Source organism: Miniopterus natalensis, chromosome 2 (genome assembly GCF_054644295.1).
Source record: "Miniopterus natalensis isolate mMinNat1 chromosome 2, mMinNat1.hap1, whole genome shotgun sequence".
Classification (NCBI taxonomy): domain Eukaryota; kingdom Metazoa; phylum Chordata; class Mammalia; order Chiroptera; family Miniopteridae; genus Miniopterus; species Miniopterus natalensis.
This window is the reverse complement of record NC_142082.1, coordinates 140,877,447-140,894,749: the sequence shown is the minus strand read 5'-3', so window position 1 is coordinate 140,894,749 and position 17,303 is coordinate 140,877,447. Positions and strand designations below refer to the sequence as shown.

General features: G+C 53.1%; 2 protein-coding genes across 2 annotated transcripts; both read left to right on the top strand.

Annotated features, from left to right (window-relative positions):
* The first annotated feature begins 8,942 nt into the window (after positions 1 to 8,942).
* On the top strand, positions 8,943 to 13,489 carry ATG101 (autophagy related 101). Its single transcript, XM_016201087.2, has 3 exons — positions 8,943 to 9,040; positions 11,453 to 11,779; positions 12,782 to 13,489. Exons 2-3 carry the CDS (start codon positions 11,528 to 11,530, stop codon positions 13,184 to 13,186), a joined length of 657 nt encoding a protein of 218 aa, XP_016056573.1. The 5' UTR covers positions 8,943 to 9,040; positions 11,453 to 11,527; the 3' UTR covers positions 13,187 to 13,489.
* A 2,299-nt stretch (positions 13,490 to 15,788) lies between these two features.
* SMIM41 (small integral membrane protein 41) lies at positions 15,789 to 16,058 on the top strand. Its single transcript, XM_087813917.1, has one exon. The coding sequence runs from the start codon at positions 15,789 to 15,791 to the stop codon at positions 16,056 to 16,058; it is 270 nt and encodes an 89-aa protein (XP_087670043.1).
* Positions 16,059 to 17,303: the final 1,245 nt, after the last annotated feature.

Below are 17,303 nucleotides of genomic sequence, written 5' to 3'. Positions count from 1 at the left end.
CTGGGATCCTGTCTATCTCTGACCCCTCCCCCCGCCCCATAATTTCATAAGAGACAGGTGACTGGATAAATCTTGAATGTTACCAACCTAAGCTAACAGGCCTCAGTTTAACTCTTTTGTAAAAGGTGAATAATAATGGCATCTGCTCCGTGGGGTGTTATGCAAAAGCACTTGGACTAGATCTGACACTAGAAAGCCTCCAATCATCCCTTCTGCGGATGGGGCCTGCAGCGGAGGCCAACTGGCCAAGAAATAAGAGCATCACAGTCCTAACCTGGGGCAATGATCTCTGACTTGGCTTCCACATCTGTAAAACAGAGAGGGGTGTAACTTACCTCCTGTTGCTGCTGGAATTCCAGGAGTGTGGGTGTGGTGCTTAGCATGGCCTGGGTACCAGGCAGCCCAGAATGATGGCAGCAGCTCTTACTCAATATATGTTTTTTCCCATCCTCCCCACATGCCTCACACCCCAGCACCAGGACCCAGGTTGCCGGCAGGCCTTGGCTTCTTGGCAAGAAGATTGTTCTGAGGTCCCTACCTGTGCCCAAGTGTCCCTGTGTAGATTTTCCAACCCCCAAGCTCACCAGTTGCTTAGTCAGCTGGCTTAAAATGCAGATTTCTAGACTCTACCTCAAAGGCTCAGATTGGTAGGCCCTGGCACGATAGGTCAGTTGATTAGAGCAGTGTCCTGATACACCAAGGTTGCAGATTCCATCCCCTGTCTGGGCACATAAGAAAAAAAAAAGAAGACTCGGATTGGTGAGGGGTGGGGCCCATGAATCTGAACTTTTACCAAGCACCCAGGTGCTTGTCATACATGTGGACTGGGGGCCACTCTTGTGAAACATGAATTTAGATTGACTCCAACCTGAGGTCCAAGGTTGCTGGCGATGCAGCGTCCAGCCCCTTAACTGCACTCAGTGCCCGTGTAGCCTCACAGTTTCCTTCTCAAGGACCCTCAGGGCAGTGCCCCTCACACCTGTTCCTTACAACCCATAGTTTCCCTTGGCCCAGGGCCCACCTCCTGGGTGCGCCTCCACCTCCCCTGGGCCCCTGGCTGGATGAGGGCAGTCCCCGTTGGCTGGAAGTCAAACGGAATAGGGCTCAATTCAGAAGTAAGACAGAGTCAAGGCCTTCCCCAATGCTCCAGCCAGTCTGTGGGTCCCTAAGGACCCCCAACCACATACCCTCACTGAGGTCCTGGGAAGACAGTCCAGCCCAGGCCTCCCGAATGGTCCACATAAGGGTGAGGTGGGGAGTCCTGGGATCTGTGCATGGTGACTGCCACCACCAGCAGTGTGTGGATTTCCAAGCATGTGTCCATGGCACCCCTGCCAGAGTCCCTGAGTGAGTTTTTGTCACAACACTAGCACCTGGCAAGGCAGGGGTGGAAGTGTCAGGAAATCTGCCTACAACTCCATGCTGCTCTCAGAGAAGCCCCTCTTCTCCACTGGGCCTCAGTTTCCCCATCTGTTTGGTGGGGAGGTAAGTCTGGTGGCAGTGCCCTGGTTAGGAGCAGAGGTTGCTGGGAAATCTTCCACCAGCTGTGACTGGAATGAGTCCCTCTGCCTTTGTTCATTCTCCTCCATATCCTGCCTTTATCCTGCACAGACAGACGTGGAACCCAGGACAGCCCCCGGGGAAGGCAAAAGAACCACTTGGGTGTTTGAGGAGGGGCCAGGATTGGGGCAGTAGGGAATCTTGGTCCCTATAGATCTCTAAGCCCCACAGTGACGACAATAGCTGCCACACATTATGTCCCGCTGCCCACTAGGTTCTTTTCATATATTTGTGATTTCAAGCCCTCGTTATCACCCTATGAGGAAAGTATGGTTATCCTCACCTCACAGGCGGGCAACACAGCAGAGTGGTAACGAACAGGACTCTGGAACCAGACTGCCTGGGTTTACATCTTGGTTACAGCTCTTACAAGCTGTGGAATTTGGGGCAGGCGACTTCGCCTTTTCTGTGCCTCAGCATCTTCATCTGTAAATGGAGAAAATAATTGTACCTATTTCATCAACTTGCTATAATGATTACATGAATGAATGCACACAATGTTTCAAACAGTGCCTAGCACAAGCAAACATCTAATAATAATAGCTATTGTTTTTACAAAAGAGGAGAATTTGTGTTGGAGAAAGGAAATGACTTTCCCAAGGTCACTTGGCTTGTAAGTGGCTGAGCTGGGTGTGTCTAACTACCTAACCCCTAGGTCTCCCTGCCCAGGGCCTCAGAAATAAAAGAAGCTCCAGGGATGCTGACTCCTTTTCAGAACTCTGGCTATTGGGGTACAGGGCTCGGGCTGATTTCAACAGCCCTGCCCTACCCCGCCCTACCCCGCCCTACCCCGCCCAAGGGCTGGAGCCTGGAGGCAGGCCCTTTCTTTCCACTGAGCAACTGGAAGAACTGGCCTTCAAGTCTTGCTAGGGGCTGGGAGGGTGAACAAGGGGGCATTGAGCCTGGTGGGGCCTTACAATGGCCACTCTGTCCCTGCTGGCCGGGGGCTGGGCCCATTTCCGACGGGGACAATAGTCAAAAGGCAGTGACGCTGGCAGGGCCTGGAATCCCAGGCAGGATTTTCCAAGGCCTCAAAGCCTACTGTTTGTCCTCACATGGAGACCCAGGAAGCCTGCCTCCCTGCCTCCCTGCATCCCACCCACGCTGGGCCCTGTGCCCAGAGGCCCTGGCCCTAAGGTGCCACTGTGACTAGGGAAGGGAGTGGCTTTGAGGTCTAGGGTCTGAGTGGGCACTCTACACCCCAGGGGGCTGTGCCTAATGGCCTTTCCCTGGGGTCTGGGATGGAAGATGCTGCCCCACACCTGGGCTCCAGCCACCTGGACTTGGTTATGGAGGGAGGTGGTGAGGGTGAGCCTCAAGGAGGCTGAGAAGCTTCTGAAGGTCATGGGCAACCTGACCTCAACACTGTACTTGAGGTCAGCTCTGAGTGTCCAGCGTGCTTGGCTGTGTGGCAGCCAGCTCTGTGGCTAGAGGGAAGCCTGCGAGAGAGCCTGGCGGAGGTGGGAGGTCTGTGTGTGGTGAGCAGACAGTCAGCAGGTTGCCAGTGATATCTGTTCATGGTCATGAGGCAGCTGTGCGTTGAGGGCAGTGCTAGGCACCCTCATGTGAAGCTGGGCCTGGGGATTCCCAGAAAGTTATAGGTGAAATCTGGACAAGCCCCAGTGCCCATCTAGTCCCTGGCTGCAGCAGAGACCCCGGCCACAGGGCTTTTTCAGAAACCGAGGCTGAAGGGGTGAGACTCTGTCCATCTGCCTCCGAGCCCCATCCAGGCCTGGCCCTGCAGCCCCAGCGCTCAGTCAGCAGCTGCTCTGTACCGCCCCCCCCCCCCCCCCCCCCCCCAGGAGCCAGAGCCCAGCCCCAACCTCTGTCTCCAGCCCTGCTCCAGGTTCAGGCTTCTGCCAGGCTCTACCTTGGCTCCACACGGGGTCTGTCTGGGTAAGGCCCAGGCTGGCTAGTGGGACTTTGAAACCTACAGCTCCCTGTGGTGAAGACAGGAAGTAGTACAGAGCTGAGTAAAAGCCCCCTCCATCCCCCGCCCCCAATATCTCCTTCCCCTACAGCCAGAGACATTCTGAGGGCAGGGGGCACATTCCAGGGTCCCCAGGGGACTCAGAGCTGGCCTGAGGGCTATGGGGCCCTGGAGGCTCTGGCCTTGGCTTTTGCCCCTTGCTCCTGCTCTTCACCCCTGGGCCCATGCTCCAGTCTTCCTCCCCACAACCCTGGCTCCCCTTTGCTTCCTGCTGGGCCCTGACCCTGCCACTTGATGTCTCCTCAAGGTCTGACTCAGGAGCTGGCACTGTCCGGCCACTACCCAAGCATGGGACTGGGGGTGGCAGCTGGGCCAAGGAGCAGAGTGCTGGGGGGGGGGGGGGCTGTCCTGGTACATGCTGTGTTAGCAGGGAGCAGTGCCCAGCTGCAAGCCAGGCAGATGGGGTACTAAGTGCCGCCACCCTCCTAGTTTGGCACATCAGAGAGAAGGGGCCCCCACCCAGGGAGCCCAGCCACAGTGGAGGCCAAGCAGGAGACTTGGACCCCATCCCACATAGCTGGGATGCCACGAGGATAGATACAGGATGCCTCCAGCTCGACAAGAAACCAGGGAGAGAAAATCAGCCCCTAGGGGAGATAGACTTTCTGACAAGGGTGGGTAAATGACTCTTTCCTTTTGCAAGGACAGTCATACAGGATCCTGTGCCCCAAAGAACAACAGACACACACAGGCCTCCCAAAGCAACAGATGCACAGACTTTGCAGGACAGAGAGTGCACTTCTTACCGCTGTGGGACTAATACAAAAATAAATCCTCACCCCAACCCCAACTTGGCCAGAGAGACAAACACATAGACCTTTCCAGAAAGAGATGCACCACCCTTCCCCACAGTGGAAGGACAGACCCCCCCCCACCCCACCCCAGGAGAACTGGCAGCAGACCTGCCACCTCCCAGCTCAGTTCAGGTCCAGAGTCTGCCTTATGATGTTGGGGCTGGGAGGTGCCTCTTTCTCACGCTCTCTGTCACTCTCTCCTCCGCCCAGCCATTTCCTTTGCCTTGGAAGAGCGGGGGTGGGTGCTGGGAGTAACATCCCAGAAAGGGTGGGAGGTAGAGGAGCCCCTGCCCAGGATCTAGGGGGCAGATGTCAGAAGGGGACAGCTGGTCCTCCTTACCCTCGAGGCCCAGCCTGGCTAGAGGGTCAGCAGGCAGGGTGCTGGCTACCCAGCCAGGCTGGTCACCGTCAGGAGCCCCCAGCCTGACGTCAGTCCCACTTATTGTTGTTGTTGGGACTTGAGTCATTCTTGTGACGCCACAGGGGTCAGCTCTGGAATGGCTGGGGGTGGCCTGCAGCACTAGCGTCAGGGATCAGTTCTCCCCTGGGACATGCACTAGGATGGGTGGGGCCATCCGAGGCCACACTCACTCTGCAAAGCCAGCTGTCTACTCCCAAGGTCTCTCATTGGCCTTCAAGGTCCCTCCACAGACCTTTGCTGGAGGTCTGGCTCAGAGGGCCTCAGCCAGTTGCCTATCTGCCTGGCTGGCCGTGGCTCTGGGCTCTGGCTGAGAAGTCCTTGCCTCTCCTGCCTCAGTAGTCTCAGTTTCTGTCCTCAGTCCTCAGTGAGACCTCTCCTCCTAGCTCTTTTCTTTCCTTTTTCCCAGGAAGCCTCCCAAGAATAATTCCTTGTAGCCTCACTTCTTCTTGGAATCACTTTCCAGGATTCCCTTCCTGCCCACTTCCATCCACAGGCTGCTATCCTGTGTTCTCTGCAGCTGTCCTGGTTTTCTTTTTGTGCCCAGTCACCTCTCAACTTGCTGAGAGCATGGCTTGGGACTCATCTTCACTTTGAATGTGTCACTTTCTATCCAGGCCATAGGCATCTCTCTGGAATGACAGCAGTAGCCTCCACGCTGGTCTCATCTAGCCATGCAAAGCCTGCTGCCATTTCTTTCACCCCATTTGTGTTCTCTTGCCCAGGTATGTCTCCCGGTCCATCTCCTCTGCAAGGTTCTGAGCTCCCAGAGGGCCACAGTTGGGACTTGTCCACTTTGGTATGACATGGGCCTAGCATGTGGACATCTATATATGTGTGGCATGAATGAATGAATGATTACATCTTGATCATCAGGGATGGTGGCATCGGATGGGAGAATTCATTCCACATAGTCTCTCCATTTTGACCAAGGCCTTTCTTCCCTGTCAAGACCACCTACATGGGTGTAGGACCCAGGAACTGAGGTGCAATGAGAACCACCTATAAGGATTCAGGGAGCTAAGAGAAGGCAAGTCTTGGCCAGCATCTGGGTCTGAGATAGGAGAGGTGAGAGGGTTTGGCTTCATCCTCAGGCAAGAAAGGCTCCACAGACAGGCTGAATTTTGGAGTAGTGACAAGTATGGGTAAAAGAACTGGCGGAATGAGGAAAGAGTAGCCATGTGGCTTTGGCAAGTGTATTAATTGGTCAGGGTTCTCCAGAGAAACAGAACCAAGCAGGATATATATATTTATTTTATATATATATATAATATATGTGTGGAGGTTGACAAGTCCTAAGATCTGCAGTCAGCAAGCTGGAGACCTAGGAGCTGATGGTGTAGTTCCAAAAGCCAGGAGCCTCAAAATCAGGAAGAGCAGATATTTCAGTTCAAGTCTGAAGGCAGGAAAAATCCAATGTCCTAACTTGGAAGATGTTAGGCAGAAGGAGTTCCCCTCGCTCATGTGAGGGTCAGCCCTTTATTCTATTCAGGGTGATTGCATGAGGCTCACCCTCAATAGGGAGGGTGATCTGCTTTACTCAGCCTAGGGGTTCAAATATTAATCTCTTCCAGAAAAGCCCTTACCGACACACTCAGAATAATGTTTGACCAAATATCTGGGCATTCTGTGGCAGTCAAGTCGACACATAAAATTAGCCATTAAAGCAAGTCACGACATATCCCTAACCCTCAGCTTCATTATGTGTAAATTGAGGGGAAATGATATTTCCCTTCAAAGATGGCTGGAGAAATCAACACAATAGCGCATGTGAAGTGCTGGCATGGTGCCTAGTAAGATTCAATGACTGGCAGTGGGGATGATGATGAAGATGTCAGGATAGTGGCAGCAAAGGGCCCTGACACAGATGGACTGTGTCAGAAGTAGAGAGAGGTCAGTCACTCCCTTCACTCACTGTAGTGTCTGGGAGTTAGGCTCTCGTTCCTCCCCCTGGGTTCTAACCTCCAGGGTCCCCATCCTTTGGCTCCTCACATACCCTCCACTCTTAATATTTTATCCTGTTTCCCTACAGGTTAAGTCCAGGCTCCAGAAAAGGTTACTGGTCTGCAAGACAGGCAGCTTTCTCCTTCCCCAGGCTCTGGGGGAACTCTGAGGCTGCCTGGGGAGAGGTATCTGCAGTGGGGACAGAGACAAACCAGAGGCCAAGGCTGCACAGGGTAGAACCATGGGGAGGAAGGAAGGGGATAAGGAATAGATGGGGTCCCCACCAGGTCCCCACCGGTTCAGCCAGGAGAAGGGGTTAAGTAGGGGGGTTTGGAAGAACTGGGTGGGACAGGGGAAGCCTAAAGAGCAGGTAGGTGCCAGTGGTATGCTGGAGCCAGCTGGTACTGGTACTCTAGAGCCAATTGTAACTCTGATGATCAAAATGTAATCCTCTATTCATTCTGGACTCCACATTCAGTGATGGCCTATAGCTTGAAATTGGTTGTAGTAGAAAACTGGCAAACGCTACCAATCAAGGCGTTTCTCCACCAGAGAGCAGGTGTTGGGGGGCAGTGTATTAGAGTGTGGCAGTGCATGGGAGTGAGAGGGTGGAGAAACCAGCAAGAACTTCTGTAGTGGTAAGGAATCCTGCATTTGAACCGCAGGCTCTGCCATTTACCCAGTGACCTTGGACAAGTTACTTAACCTCTCCCAGGGTCAATTTCTTTATCTCGTAGGATTAAATTAATGAACATATACAAAACACTTCTAATCATTCCCTTTCCATTTCATTCAATAAATGTTATATATTATTATTTTGGAAAAGAAAGTGCGTGTTAGGAAAATGAGCATCTTAATCCCCAAGTAAACAACTCAGGAGTGCCTGCTGTTGGGGTTGGGGGCATGCCAGGTTCTGTGGGCATTAACAGAGCAACTGAGAAACCCCTGTCTGCCCTGGACGTACAATCTACTTGGAGAACCAAACATGCTCACAGGAAGTTACATAGCATTTATAAATGCACTCATATTCATATAACACTTTACAGTACACAAAGGTTTTTCATATGAACTATCTCTTGTAATCCTCACAGCAGCTCCCAACATAGAGGAGGAAATCAGAAAGGATGAGTGACGTCAAGAGGCACACACAGAGGCAATGGCAGAATTACCGGCCTTACAAGGACTGTCACCAGATCGGTTAAGGTAAAACACCAAGTAGTGCTTCTGTATCATGGTAACACAGAGTAAGGTTAAGTCCTTTTCTCCAGCCTCTTTATGCGGCCAGGGATCCTGTCTATTAAGTACTGGAAACGCTAAAGTTTTTGCCACCCACTCAGCCTAATGCAGCCGCCTGGGCTCATCTCCAGGACACCTCTCCAAGCAGCATGCCCCTCATCTTGGGGGATCGGTGCCCCTTCCTGGCCTCTGAGGCCGGAGTTAGGGACCACGTCTCCGCCCTAGGGGCTGGCTCGCCGCAAAGGACTCCTCCCAGCCTAGAGAGGCAGCACAGAGCTCATGGGCCTCTCCTTCCCTTTCGTCTCTATGGCGGAAGTGAGTTGTTCCAGTCGAAACACAACAACATTCTCGGTGGTGGGAGTGAATGGAATCGTCCAAGTGAGGGGGAGAGCTCGCACTATCAAATCTTAAAGTCAGAAAAATAACCAAGAACAAGGTAACATACAAATACAGAAAGCATATAGGACTTTATTTGTCCCCTCGCATGAATGTGAAACGGCCTGGGCCGCTGCACTTGTGTCAAGGCTCGGCCGGCCGTGCTCGCCCTGGCCCGTGGCCCCTGGGGCAGGTGGGTCTGTCTGGCTCGCGGGGGCGGGGCACGGGTTTCCGGGCCGGCGTCGCCTCCAGCGGTGGTGGTCCGGCGCCGCGGGTAGCGCGGTTGCGTGGCGGCGGGTCCTGAGCGCGGGTTCGGGGAGGTAGGGCCCCGTTCTAACCACCTGCCCCCTTCTCCTGGGCAAGCGCGGGCGTTCCGTGGGCCGGCAGGAGGGAGGGCGCGCCTCGAACTCCCGAGCTCAGCTAGGTGGGGTGCGGGACGTCGCCCCCGAGATCTCTGCGGATTCCGCTCCCACCCCTGGTACCCGAACTGTGGAGATTCTGGGGGCGTGGCGGGAAAAACGGGACCCAGGCCGGAAGTTTGTCCTGAGTCCAGCTTGAGTCTCTTGATGCCTAGCCGAATGCTTTCTGGTTTTTCTCTTAGTCCTTGTGCTCGATCGTCCGCGCGGAGGGCGGACCTGCGGAGATCGTGCCCGGCGTGAGGAGGAGGAGGAGGAAGGGGATGATCCGAACCTGAGAGATCCCGCTTCAGCCTGTACGCAGAAGGTGAGTGTGGGGGTGCTCTGAGCGCCTGCCTGGCTTTGAGAAGACATCGTTCAGTCACTGCCCCTGTGGTCTGCATACCTGGGCCTTGGGGGGAAAGAATGACGAGACTCCCAAGGCCCAGTTTTGGAGAACTTTCTGCTCACCGGAGGCAGAGGTGAGGTTGAGGGGACAGACAAGCTCATCACAGACCAAAGGTGTCCGCTGTGGGAAGGAGGCTGGAGTTGGTCAGTACTGATTCCCTGGAGAAGTAGAATCTAGAATAGCGCTGAGAATGAGGGAAGAGCCTGGGCTTGGGACAAAAGTGAAGAGATGTATGGCCTCTTTGAAGGTTCGTGGGGGGACTCCAGAGGGAGAAGTTGTGGAAGAAAAGGGAGCTGGATCAGAGCTGGGAGTCTCTAGATGGGAAACTGCTGGGTGGAGTTAAACTAGAGGGCAGAAATGAACAAGAAAGCCCTGCTCATCCTTGATCTAAGAGTGCAGGAGAAACCAATCCAGCAACTCTTGGAAGGTCCAGGAATTCCTGGGTCAGGATGAATTGAACAGTAATTTCGTACCAGGTTCCAGGTACTGAGTTTCTGATGATGAATAGAACAGCCCCTGCCTTTAAGGAACTGCCTGCCTAGTGGGAGAGACAGCACAGGATACACCTGTGAAAAGATGACTGCTGGTACAGGTGGGCTCGGCTGGTTGCCAAGTGAGAAGCAGAGCCAGTTTGATTTCTGGTTCTGCCCTGTGTGCTCGGTGGTGAGCACTGAGTTTAAGGGGCTATAGACAAACTGAAATGAACTTAGAAAAGAGCTGTCAGGACCCTGAGGAGATAAGGTGTGATGTTGAGCTGGCGTGTTTATGGGGGAATGGAGATCTTTAACCTGTAGAAGGGGTCGGGGTGATGGAAGAGGGTTGCCTCTAAATATATGAAAGGCTCCTTTGTGGGAAAGGGTGAGATTTATTCTGTGTGGCTCCTTATATCAAAACAGACTAATGGTTTGAAGCAGTAGAGAGATTCTTTCAGTAGAACTGTCTAAAGATGGAGCGATCTGGTGTGGGCGGTACTGAGATTCCTGTCCAGAGGTTTGTGAGCTGAACACTCTCAGCTAAGAAACTTGACTTCTAGTCTCCCTCTGGGCTCACATTCAGTTGCTTACTAAGTTTTGGTTCTCAAGTCTGTTCTTTTCTTTCCACTCCCTCCAGCAGTGTATTCGCTTTGCCTTGCGTCATCTTGCAGTAATTACAATATAGTAACTATAGCAGTTAATATGTACTGCATGTTTACTGCTTGCCAGGTTCTGTGTTAAGCGCTTTAGAGATGCTAACTCATCTAATCCCCTAGACAACCCTTTTAAGGTAGCTGTTGATAAAATCCCCTTTTTATAGATTGGAGAAACTAAGGCACATAGGAGTTAAGCAGCTTGCCCCAGACCACACAGTGAGCAATTGGCAGAGCTAGGGTTCCAACTCAGGCTGTCTGGCTTCAGAGTCACTGTTCTTAACCACTGTTTATTATGTTTTACATGTGTTGTTTTACTTAATCTTCACAACAATCCAAATTTGCAGATAGGAAAACAGACTCAGAGAGGTTGTGTGATTTGCTTAAGGTCACAGCAATATATGGGAGAGCTGGAATTCAAACCCAGGACTGCTGGACACAGAAACTCCCACACTCTGCACTTCATTCCCCCCACATCCAGTTTGCTGCCTCTGTAACTGCCACCACTGTAGTGGCCTCTAACTGGGCTTCTTTCCCAGCCTTTCTGCTTTAAATTGGCAAATTTTTACCCTCGAGTCTGGGGTGGTCCTGGAAATAAGCGAGATTTGGTGTGTATGTACATGGTCAGTCAGGTTTTAAAGCCGAGTCTTCTTAGCTGCAATCGACTTCTCAGAGCATTTTGTGGCCCCAAATAGTGAAGAGCCAGAGTTTACTTTCTAATGCACAGATTTGGTCTTGACACAGTGAGGCATCGACTCTTCTCTGCCCTCAGGACAGGGTCTAAATCCTTAACCTGGTCATTCAAGGTCCCCGGAAGTCAGACTTCCTTTTCCTACTCCCACCTTGTAGTCTTGCCGCTGGTAACATTTGCCTGCCTGTCTCGCCTCCATCTTGGCAGCTTCTCAAGGGCAGGGGCCGTGTTTGCCTTTAATGGCCAGTGCCTGACAGGTGTTGCACAGTGAGCATGTGTTGTAACTCACACTGAATACCATAATGGAATTCAAACCTTGGCAGCTTGCTTGGCCTGGTAACTTTAAAGCTCTCCCCTTTTCTGACCCCCAGTAGTCTAAGGTTCTCTGAGAGTAGGTGCTGCCGAAATGCAGAGAAAGGCTATGGGGGCAGGGGCTGGGCTGGCCTAGAAGGCAGTGAACAGGTAACATGCGGGTCATTCAGAAGGTGTCAGCATTCTAACCTGGCTCTTGCAGGGCAGCCCCTGGGTGGGGTGAAGCTCCCCTGACTTTACTCCTGTCCCCACCCTGTTGTGGGCCACGGGCTGCAGGATGAACTGTCGCTCAGAGGTGCTGGAGGTGTCGGTGGAGGGGCGGCAGGTGGAGGAGGCCATGTTGGCTGTGCTGCACACGGTGCTCCTTCACCGCAGCACGGGCAAGTTTCACTACAAGAAGGAGGGCACCTATTCCATCGGCACCGTGGGCACCCAGGATGTGGACTGTGACTTCATCGATTTCACCTATGTGCGTGTCTCCTCTGAGGAGCTGGACCGTGCCCTGCGCAAGGTTGTTGGCGAATTCAAGGTAGGGTGTGGCACAGTCCTGTTAGGACTTGAGGGAAGCATCCTTACTCTCTGGGTTGGTTCTATATAACTGAGGTGGAAAGGGTTCTGCCTGCCCTAGGCGGAGGAGTGTGAGGTGGGGGGAATGTGGGCAGAATTATTGGACCAGATGATCCCATTTGCTTCTCAGATGAGAAGAGGGAGAAGCAGCCATCTCTGATCTGTCCTTTCTCTCCCTTCCTTCTTCTGTTCCTTGGCTTCCTTCTTTCTAATCAAGGATCATTGGGCTTTATAGTCCCAACAGTTTTTCTTTAGAGACTGTAAGTTTAGTTTGTCATTGAGGGAACAAAGTGGAAGGGTTATGCTTAATTGGCAGCAGACAAGGCAAATAGGATTTACCTGGAGAATAGGAGATGTTGGAGTACATTTTGAAGGATGGGGGCCAAAGGAGTGGGGCTGTGGAAGGAGCAGGAATGCCCTTCATGTAAAGGTGAAAAGAAAGGATTTTGAAATCAGACAAATAGGACAAATAGTCCTTGATAGGACTTGGAAGGGCCATTCCCTGGCTTTCTTGATTTGTGGTTGCCAGTCTCTGGTTAGCCTCTGGATTCAAACCCTGGCACAGCCATTCACTGGCCCATGACTTTTGGCAAGACAGCTTGACTCTGAGCTTCATTTTGCCTCAATATTTCTGCCTCCCAGAGTTGTTGAGAGGAGTGAGTGGGATTGTGTATGTAAAGTGCCTGGCCCAGAATAAGTGCTTAAAAAACATCAGTTCTGAACAAAGCTGGGGGAGTTGGGCAAGGAGACAGATTTTGTTGTTTTGCTTGAACCACTCAATTTTAAGCAGGCAGTTTGCTGTCACATCACCCAAATCCTTTACCTCCTCTGTTTCTCATTCTCTGCCCTTCCTAAAGGACTAATACAGCTAGGACAGCGTAACTCCTTGGGGCATGGGAAGCAAGTGCTCACAGGATGAGAACTCCTGTCTTAGCCTGTCCATCTGCTACCTCTTCTTCCCCAGGATGCACTGCGCAACTCAGGTGGCGATGGACTGGGGCAGATGTCTTTGGAGTTCTACCAGAAGAAGAAGTCTCGCTGGCCTTTCTCAGACGAGTGCATCCCCTGGGAAGTGTGGACAGTCAAGGTGCATGTGGTAGCCCTGGCCACGGAGCAGGAGCGGCAGATCTGCCGGGAGAAGGTGGGTGAGAAGCTCTGCGAGAAGATAATCAACATCGTGGAGGTGATGAATCGGCATGAGTACTTGCCCAAGATGCCCACGCAGTCGGAGGTGGACAACGTGTTTGACACAGGCTTGCGGGACGTGCAGCCCTACCTCTACAAGATCTCCTTCCAAATCACTGATGCCCTGGGCACCTCAGTCACCACCACCATGCGCAGGCTCATCAAAGACACCCTTGCTCTCTAAGCTGTGCTGGGTGCCTTGGGTGCTCCTTGATGGGTTGCACACCTTGGCTTCTGGGGATTGTACTGTTAGGCCCTTGGGGCTCTGGAGCCTTTTCTGGGTCCTTGATAGGACTTGGAAGGGCCATCCCCTGGCTTTCTTGATTTGTGGTTGCCAGTCTCTGGTTAGCCTTGTAACCTTCACTGACAGTCCAGTCAGGCCAATACTATCTTACCACCCCACTGGTGGGTCCCGCTTCCTTCTCCACTGTACAGAAACACCATCACTAGGATGATGAATAAAGTTGAAAATATGAATTTGGGCTGAGCCATCTCTCCCTTGCCTTGTGTTCGGCCCTGAAACATTAACACTTTCTGGCAGACTTGCGGGGACACAGGTGTGTGTTGAGGGTATTATTCCAAGATGAGGGGAATGGGTTAGGATTACAGATAGATTAAAGCCTGACTGAGCTCCTGCTCTAACCAGTCTGGGGTACAGCTGGAGGTCCCTGAAGGCCTGCTCACAGTGTAGGCAGCTGTGCTGGATGTGCTGTCACTGCTTGTACTCTGTGGGGTCCTGTTCCTGGGAGGCAGCCTCCTCTTCCTCCATGCTCAGGGTCTAACTGCCCTGTTTGCCCACCTATTTTGTACTTTGTTGGACATTCACATAATATTATCCACCCAGGTGTGACCTGGTTAGTCCTTTGAATGAGGACCCAGGTCAGGATCTATTGCTTTTATTTATTTAAAAAAAAAAAAAAATTATTGATTGATTTTAGAGCGAGAGGAAGGGAGAGGGAGAGAGTGAGAGAGAGACATCAATTTGTTGTTCACTTATTTATGCATTCATTGGTTGATCCTTTATGTGCCCTGACCAGGGATTGAACTCTAAACCTTGTGTCAGGACGATGCTTTAACCAAGTGAGCTACCCAGCCAGGAGGCTCTATTGCTTTTAGATATGACAGTGCTGTTTCTCCTCCCTTCCTAAGGAAGCTGTAACATTCCTGGCCTTTATGTGTTCTTGCTTAATGATGGCTCCGAAGAATATCTTCATAGATCACACAGGCCCAACATATACCAGAGAGCTCATTTGATTTGGGGTTTATCTCTGGAGAGAGATGGGCCAGCTTGAGATTGGTGTCTGGTGACACTTCTTCCAGGTTGGGCTGGCCCTGGCTTGTAGTTAGGACATTGCTTCGGTAACTCGCATTCATTTCAACACATGCACATTCAAAGTCAGTGAACTCCATTGTGTGCTTTTTATTGATTTCATATTTTACAATGATTTTTTGTTACATCTGGGCCAGTTTTAACAGACCAAATGAACTGTGTGTAGGGAGCGGTGTCAAGGGAGAAATGGTTGGGGTGGGGGAGGGTCTTGCCCCTGGTTCTGGAGCAGGTAGGTAGTAGCCAGGAATGCCAGGAAGTGTTTGCACATTTTTCTCATTCCAAACTGTTTTTGGCTATGTGATATTTCATGCCAGGTTTTTGATGTCCTATGCTTGATCTCTGGGGAATTGGAGAACTTGGGGGTTTGGAGATGGGGCAGGCCCATTCCCAGCAAGTCCTTAATGGCGTGTGATCCCTACTTGGCCTGCTGTAGTCTGGGGGACCTTTTCCTCCTAGCTGGCCATCAGTTAATCTCTTCTGAAGGGTTGGATGACACAGGTGTTTACTAGCAGTGACCTTTGTTTTAAAGAGCTCAAGGTTGCTACAGGGTTTCTCAGGAGACCTGTGCAGGAGGGTCTTCCCTCTATCCCAGCTTCTCCAGACTTTCTCCTTTTCTGCAGCCAGACTCTGCTCCTCTCCCACGCTAGCTTGGCTGTGAGATACCCAGCTGGCAGCAAGCTCCCATTGGTGGACAGGACAGTAACATCTCCATCCCTCTTGGCATTGTGATTTCCCCAGGTAGGGGACTGATTTACTCAAGGTCAGAGCCCAAGCTTTGGTGACTAAAATCTGCTTTCCCATTGGTCTGTAACTCTTTCTGCCCTCTGGGGCCTGAACAAAGGAATGGGGGTATGCCCTAAAGTCCCCGTGTCCTCCCTCCCTGCGTGGGGCCAAGGAGGCACTGACCTGCTTGTCAAGCCCTAGGAGGCTCCCAAAGGGGAGGAAGAATTGGCATCTCTCAGGTCTTAGAGGCCACTCATTTATCTCCTGTTCCAGTGGCCACCTGGGCCATCTAGCTGTACTGAGCTTTGGCCCAGGGGCAGAAAACCCAGAAATAGGGATGGCCCCTGCTGGTTTCCTGCTCAGCTGGCAGCACCCCAGCCAGCACCTGGGATGGGCTCTGGAAGAGCTTTTCCTTTGCCAAGGGGGAGGGAGAGCCTTGGGGACAGGATTCCTGGATTTTGCTTGTTGGGTGCATAGGCCAGATTCTCATGTCTATGTGTGTGGGCCTTGGGGACAAGAAGATGTGCTCCTGGCCTTGAAGCTGGGCCATAGTCCACACTGCAGGAGCCCTTTGTCTAGGAAGCGCCAGAGCACTCTGCGCAAGGGGTGGGGGCTTAGGGCTACTGGGATCCGCCCCTTAGGTCCCTCCCAGAGGCAGTCATGGTCAGCCTGCCAGTCCCGGCTCTCGCACATCTGAGGGTCCTGCGCACATCTGGGCAGCTGGCGCCGAAGCATGAATGCTTCTCAGGCGGGCTCCACAGTGGGCTCCGTGGCCAGAACCGCCTGGCTGAGCTGCTGCAACCAGTCTGGGGTGCAGCCGGAGCTCCCTGAAGGGCCGTTCCCTGTGCAGGCAGCTGTGCTGGGTGTGCTGTCACTGCTCGTACTCTGCGGGGTCCTGTTCCTGGGAGGCGGCCTCCTCCTCCGTGCCCAGGGTCTGACTGCTCTGTTGGCCCACGAGCGACAAGCATCCCCTGAGGCAGAGCCTGGCAGCGAGGACTCCTAGGCACCCGGCTGTACTCGGGAGTTGCAATGTCCAGGCAGCCTTTGAACTGCGTGCACAACTGAGAGGGAGCTGCTGTGGTGCTGGTGCCACCAGGAGGTGAGGGCTGCTGCAGAGCTGAGGCTTAGGCTCCTTCCTGGAGCCTGGCGGGCTGCACAGGTGAGCGAGGGGGCAGAGGACGGACAGTCACATCAGCTCCTTAGCACCTCTGGAAGTCCCCAAGATAGGTCCTGTAGCTGCCCCCCTCCCCACCCCATGTGCCAGGATTTGAGGGAAGGGGCTGCTCCTTCCCCTCCCCCATCATCTCTCCTGCAGTAGTGCCCCCACCCAGGTCTTTTTTCTTGAACTGGCAGTCACTGTAACTGGGAGAGGGGGAGGTAGGGCGGATGGAAGAGAAGGTAGTTTGGAGGGGTCACAGTGTACTTTGGAGACTTTCTTCCCCACATCCGCTTTGCTCCAGCCCCAACTCTGCAGTGCCCCAGCACTGCCCATTCCACTGGGTGGTGGAGGAGAGACTGACAGAAACTCAGACAACCTAGGCCTTAGGCTTCTGCGTTCTCGGCTCCTAGAAGCCTGCCTCTAGAGGGGCTTGAGTAAACTGAGTAAGATTTCTCACTGTGACCTCCCTCTTGAGGCAGGGATGGGAGGGCAGAGCCTGGGGCCTGGATGATCCTGGAAGATTGGGAGGTGTGCAGGGGGAAGGGGAGCTCCCCCAGCCCCTGCTCAGGTTGGGGGTGGACAGAGGTGTCCCAGAGCAAGGAGCTTTGTGGTTTGTTTGTGGGGTGGTAGATGGCAAGGTTGCTAACTACTTGCGGGGGGGGGGGGGGGGGGGCCTCAGGAGCACTTTCTCCAGGAAGCTGGGGCTGACAATTCCCAGCTGTGGGGGCTCCATCTGGCTCTCAGCCTCTGGCTCTCTAAGGACAGGAACCATCTGGAGGGAAGGGCCTGGGTGGCCTAAAGACGGTGATTCCAGGCCAAGGCCACCTTGGGCAGAAAAGACTTTACTGTCCCTCTGTTCAGCCTTGTACCTGGGGGCTCCTGGCAGGTTTCTGTGGGTGAGGCTGTGCGTTGGGGTTGCCTTTACCTCTCTTGCTGCCCCACTCTAGAACCCCTCCCTGCTTGCAGGGGTAGGGTCCCAGCTTCCCTCTGAGAAGGAAGTTAGTACATGTGGGGAGGTACAAGGGGACAGTGTGGACAGGGTGCTGCTAAGCAGCTGTGAAGCTGATGATATGCAGAGCAGCCCAGGAT

Coding starts and splice junctions, on each gene's coding strand:
- ATG101 (XM_016201087.2), top strand. CDS start 11,528: ATGAACTGTCGCTCAGAGGTGCTGGAGGTGTCGGTGGAGGGGCGGCAG. Junction 11,780..12,781: donor AGGTTGTTGGCGAATTCAAG/GTAGGGTGTGGC, acceptor CTTCTTCCCCAG/GATGCACTGCGCAACTCAGG.
- SMIM41 (XM_087813917.1), top strand. CDS start 15,789: ATGAATGCTTCTCAGGCGGGCTCCACAGTGGGCTCCGTGGCCAGAACC.